Genomic DNA, 6,254 nt, shown 5'->3' on the forward strand with positions numbered 1-6,254 from the left:
GGTAAAGAGAGTTGGGGTGGAGGATGCAATAAGAGTTTAGATGAAAAGGTACTGCACTCGCAGAGCTTAACAAATGAACACCTACGTGACCAGAAGATCTTATCTCTGGCTTTTTGTTATAATTGATAGTTCCACATTGCCCCTCCTTGGAATTTCCCAACATTATACAGGAGGGATTATGAGTTTAGACTGTTTTGTGTGTTATTTGATTGTTATTGTTAATAGCTTTATTTAACCAGGATACGTAATGCCGAGATTAAAAACCTTTTGTGCGCTGGCCAAGACGGAAAAGAAATTGACAACTTGAAACAAAATCACATTTAATAATACTCGCAAATGTCTAAACAAGGATATTCTCGCAACCTTGACTTGGTGCTCGTTCGTCTGGGAGATAGACGCAGAAATGAAGCCACACAATTAGCCACATCTAACAAAAGAAAAGGAAAGAGAAGGCAACTACTTCTATAGATCATGTACATGTACTTATGCTAACCTAACCGTCGCCATTTTTGTTTTTGCCAACTTCAACTGATCTGTTTAGATTTGTTTCCCTGAATTTGACTCAACAGCAAAACCCAAGACTTTGCACAGAGTTTTAGACAATTGTTGCCGACACGTACTGTAATTCAAACCTTCACGCTATCTCGAGTAAAATGTCAATATTTAAGAACTTTCATACTGGTAAAGGTTTTTGGCCTATAGGAATATAAACATTTACAGTCTTTGCTACATCACCTTTACATTCCCAGTTTTGTAATTTATAGTTGTTTAAAATATCAGATTAATTAAAGAAGGAAATGGGCAGTCAAAGAAAGGGAAAGTAAACGAGGAAATTATGAATGAATACTTATGGTGAAAATGAATTATTCGTGGTTCATTTTTTCCAAAAGCAGGATGAGCTTTCTGAAAGGCAAAGCACCACAAACCACAGTCTGAAGGAAGCAAACACATGCAAGTCACACTGTGTGACTCACGTATTACTGTTAAAATACAGTCAGTGCACTACTGCTTACAAGGAGAATAACTATTTCTCAAGCTTCCTGCTAAACACACATTCTGTTGTCTTCTAGTCATTGAATATTTAGCACAACTATGAACCAGTTTCATTTTTCACCACTGTGATTAAAAATGAGCTAAAAAAAAAGCCTCCTATCAGCAAGGAGGGAATCAGCTTAGACCATGTTGGTCACACACAGACTCTGTAAGCCTGTTATACTAACAGGGATTGAAATGGTCTGCATCCATTATGCACTTAATACCTCAGTGTTATGCACACGGATCTCTGTATGTTTCGAGAGACCACTTAAACCGAGATCATCCTCTGACTGTCACTGAGCATCACTTGGTCCCATAGAAATAAGATTCCCTGGAAGACCGAGTCGTCTGACGCAAACAGTGGTGTGATCTGATAAAACTGAAAGATGTGTCATCGGTGTTTGAACCCTCGGTCTAATGGGCCCTTAAGCAGTCTGCTTGCCTCTCTATTCATTAGTCAGTTTGCCAGATAAGATGAAACTAATATCTGTATGGCACACGGTAGCCAAGCAAGTAATTCAACAAGAGATCAGTGGTTTTTTGTTTTTTTTTAAGTCTTGTCTGATCATGTTGTTTGCATTATATTCAGAACCCAAAAGAAAAAAAAGAGGACTGGGACACTAATGAAAATGTCATTTTAAAAAACAAACAAACTGAATGCTAGAGTCAGTGCTCGACAGTGACGGCCCGTTTGGTAGTTTTGACTCGTGAATCTCTCTCAGGTGACCAGTGATGTTTTTAAAAAGCTCTGTGGTCAGACATTTCTAATTGACCGACCTTTTTTTCCCCCTCTGTTTTTCCTGAAAGACCTGGAATGAATCAGAAAGGGGAAGTTTAAACGAACACTGACTTTGTTCCCCACATTTATCACTGAAGCGAAAGCAAGGACACATCAGTTCCCCTGCTGCTGTACACTACATTAATGCCTAAGGACATACAACATTGTATAGCACATACATGAGAATCAACCTGAATACATTAAAACTACAGAGAAGTAACATTAGCCACAACTGACCTACAGTATTACACAGCACTCCCTAATCCTGATTATGTGGCAGTGTGTAAATGTATATGGGGGAGACTTATTAAGAACTAAAGATGCATCTTAGCTATCTCAGTTTCTTTAGAATAACTAATATTCCATTTTTTTAAAAAATTTTTTTAATATGCAGCTTCCATATTGAGAGTATAAAGTTTGCTTTTCTGTGCATTAGTTGATCTGGTGAAGTCAAGACAATCTCTGATGAGCGATTTTTTCTGCCAAAATGCAGATTACATGAATTCAACAAAGAGAATAATTTATGTTCATGACTTCCATTAATGTGTAATATTAGACAAATTCGGTTAAATTCAGATTTGTTTGGGGTTTTTTGTTTGCTTTTTTTTTTTAATCTTTTCCTCATTGCTTGATCATCATATCAGTTTCTCTTCACTGTCATTTCTCATTAACCGTCTTACACAACATGAAACAGGCCTCTTCTTTTGAACTGTCTAAATAAAACTGAGTAGCCTTTTGTTTCCTCCTTTTCCCTCTCACTGACACACAAAAAGTTCCTTTCTTGAACTGGTGAATGGTTTACAGATTAGCCACAAGGACAGATTATGTACCAAATTAAAAGAGAATAAACAACGTCATAACAGAGAGATAAGCAATCATATGAAGCTCAGTTCTAAATCTGTTCTTTAAAACTACACAGCAAGAAAATGTGACGACTTACTTTTTCCTTTCTTTCCTTTCTCTCTGTCTCTCTTTTTAGAAGTAAACAGAAGCAGTAAAATAAAAATGGATGCACCAGGATGACCAAAGGAAGAGCTTTAAGGCGTTTTCAACACTCAAAAGTGCGTCATCAGTGTGTAATCTGACATTTATTAAAAACATTTGTTCAGTTACAATTGCTTCAACGTTACACCGTTAGGCAGTCGGTCACCGAGTGAGGCGTCCCGCTAATATGGACCCGCTACCAGTGTCGGAAACATCAGTGTCGGTTTTCTGGATGAGCCTTTTAAAAACCGAACTTCACAGAGACACCAGAAGGCGATATTAGCGCGCGCGCGCGCACACACACACACACACACACACACACACACACACACACTAGAAAAATAGAGTGATTACCAATTGAATCCAATTGAGACTTTTTCATACAAAAAGAAGAAATAAAGAGAATCGCTATGCGCAATCAATGAAAGTCGAGACAAGCACAAAATTACAGCCTACGGTCTATGCTTCAACATGACTTTAGGCTATTTTGACAAAGAGTCCTGAAAAAAAATTCTTCATGTTTTTTGCAAGAAAAACAACAATGTGCCATGGGTGAACATCTGATAGCAGCATCTGGATATTTTGCACTGTGGGTTGGATACTTATTAAGCAGAGTGGGCAGAGCAGCGGGCAGTTCAGCATCTACACATGGAGTATCGCTGTTTGGGAATTCAGCAGATCGTTCCTGTATTGTTCCAGCCAGTTTCTAAGCTCGGAAATCCGGTATCCCTCTGGACCCCTGCCCCCCTGATACACCACTTTTTCATCGCTCACGATGTAAAGTCTCTCAAAGTAGGCTCCATACGCGGCGTTACATGAGTTGTCCATATTATCCACCACCACGTTGGTCTCCGGCACCTCAGTGAGCATCAGCTGAGCGGCTCTCAGTCTGTCCTCCAAACAGCGATGCTTGGGGATCTGATACGGCGCGTCCGAGCTCACCCAGCCGTCCGAGGGATGCGCCTCTTCGATATATACAACTAAAAAGTCCGCAATGTCTGCGTACTGACTCACGACGCGCTGAAACGCCGTCAGACGCGTCATGAATGGCGGTCAGGAGCAGCTGCCAAAGTTAAGAATGAGCGGTCTCTTCCCTTTCACGCAGTCCAGGATTCGCACCTGCTTCCGCTCCTGGACGAGCACCACCTCGGTGTTGGGCGCAGGGCGCCCAAGGTGCGCAGATTTGAGAAAGTCCAATTTCTGACCATGCCACACGGCCCTCAGGGACTCCAAGGTGAACATCTTGTTAGAGTCAGAGACGCACACCGGCGGGTCGTCAGGGCTCTCCTGCCTCTCTCCCATTTTCAGCAGCACTTGTTTCCTAATGCACAAGAAATCCAGGAGCCACAGCATAACTGCGGCCAGAAGGAACCGGGGCAGCAGCATCAGGCAGAGGGCTGCATGCTTCAGCGCCTTCGCCATTTGGACACCGCCGGAGTCGTCCATCATCTCTCCCCCAGCTGATAGGATGAGACTGTGCCGGCAAACGAGACAACTGGTATTTAGTCACCTTTACCCATTGGAGAAAACTATCTGACGCACGCAGGCACTCTTTTTATAGGTACAGCAGCGTTTGAATAATGAGGGGGGGGGGGGGGGGGGGGGGACACGCCTCCGGTACCCGCACCGCCCACTCACATGGTGGGGATTACCTCCCGTCAACTCTGGGCTTCAAAGATCCACAAAGACATGGGAAGCGCGAGAGGAAGATATATTGAGAGGTTGAATGTTGATAACACATAACAGTTCTCTATCTTTTGGGGTTTGTTTTGTTTATTTATTTATTTTTTCTTTTTTGTACTTTATTGGGCATGTAGACTTCGTACGGTTAGTTCAGAAAGTAGGCAAAACATTTGATTCACTTCATGCTTCAGCGGCCTCTACGGCCACTAGACGGCGCTGGATTCATACAGACCATCTAGGCTGGATGAGTCATTCGCTTCGTCTAGGGCCCCTCAACATATTGTTAGGAAAAGGAGGCAGCATAAACCTGCCATCACCAGTTTCAAAATTGAAGTGCGTGTGTCTGTGCCCGTGATCATGGCAAAACATGATCCCAAAGACAAACTGAAGGAGGAAATAATCACTGTGCTGTTTTGAGCAACATTTGGGCAGTGCTGTGTAGGTGAGATTAAAATGAAGGTTCGTCTATGGGAGCTATGAACAGTGAGTAGGCCATGCTGAGCTGGGCTTTGGGGTTATTGTAAGATAAAATTCTGTTATTTTGTCAGCAACTTTTTGTTCCTGACTGTCTGGTCTAGTAAAAGATGATTAAACTAGAAAATGAAACGTGGAATTTACTGTATTGTCATTCTTAAGTTCCTCCTATTTACGATGATTACACAGAAAAAAGAAATGTGGAATTACTGTATTCTCATGCTTAAGTTTCTCCTATTCCGTATGATACAAAAAGGCCAAAGCAAATCATGTTGCCTCACCATGAAATTTCCTCCTCATCTCGGGCGTTGATGACATGGCATCCATGTGACTGCTTGGATCGGTTTCTCTGATGCCATAACACTCCCAGCATGTGTCCAACCTTCTTTCCCACCCCTGAGTCTGTCCCCTGAGTCTTTCTTTCCTCCTCCTACCTTTTTCATTCTACCCCATGGCTTGTTTCACTGTGTTGGCTGTGTCATACACCGGCTGTAAAAACAGATAGGAATATACAGTTTCTTGTCACCTACAGAAATTCTACTATGCTGTTCACTATTTATCATCACCCATATACAGTTACAATGTTGGATGATCATTTTAAACATAATATGACCATTCCCCCCCCAACATTGGCTTCTTTTTACTGGCTCCCTGTTAAATCCAGAATAGAAACCAAAATCATTCTCTTCAAATATGGGTATCAAATAACCAGGCTGCATCTTATCTTAAAGATCTAATAGTACCGTGTCACCCTGTGAGGTAGCTTGACCAAAGTGGCTGAAGAAGGGCAGGAGACAAATGCTGTCCAGTGCAGCAAGTGATTTATTCACCATCTTGGTGATAATTTTTATTTTTATTTTTTTTTAACCCCCCCCAAAACCCCCCCCCCCCAACTCAACTCCAAAGTTAACCCAGTTGTTACGTTCCCCCCGAAGGGGTCTAGGCATATGAGTGAGGGGACCAGTAACAAATGAGTCCGGAATCAGAATGAAAAGGAAAACAGACAGAGTTGTTCTGTATTAATAGAACTTTATTACGAAATGGTACAGGTGGATTACAAACGACATTAACATTAACTTAAAGGGCCGGCAACGCCGTCTTACCAACAACGCCAAAGAAACAAAGAAAACGCTCGCAGCCACGAAAGGCAGGAAGACTACCAAACAAACACAATAAAAAAGGCGGCACTTCCCACACTTCCTACCCTACTCCCCACCACGGGGAGACACTCTCAGGGCCCACAAGCCCGTCTGCTCACTGGTCAGAAAGAGGCTGTCTGTCCAACATCTAGCACCGAAAC

General features: G+C 42.2%; 1 protein-coding gene across 1 annotated transcript; it reads right to left on the bottom strand.

Moving 5' to 3' along the window:
* Positions 1–303: 303 nt before the first annotated feature.
* Positions 304–4,341, bottom strand: LOC146691612 (thyroxine 5-deiodinase-like). The gene has a single exon (XM_085431494.1). It carries the CDS (start codon positions 4,244–4,246, stop codon positions 3,440–3,442), a length of 807 nt encoding a protein of 268 aa, XP_085287620.1. The 5' UTR covers positions 4,247–4,341; the 3' UTR covers positions 304–3,439.
* Between the last annotated feature and the right edge of the window lie 1,913 nt (positions 4,342–6,254).

The sequence above is a fragment of the Copadichromis virginalis genome, linkage group LG15, assembly GCF_057382275.1.
Source record: "Copadichromis virginalis isolate Kocher_CV1m ecotype Utaka linkage group LG15, C_Virginalis_male_GT1.1, whole genome shotgun sequence".
NCBI classification, from domain to species: Eukaryota; Metazoa; Chordata; class Actinopteri; order Cichliformes; family Cichlidae; genus Copadichromis; species Copadichromis virginalis.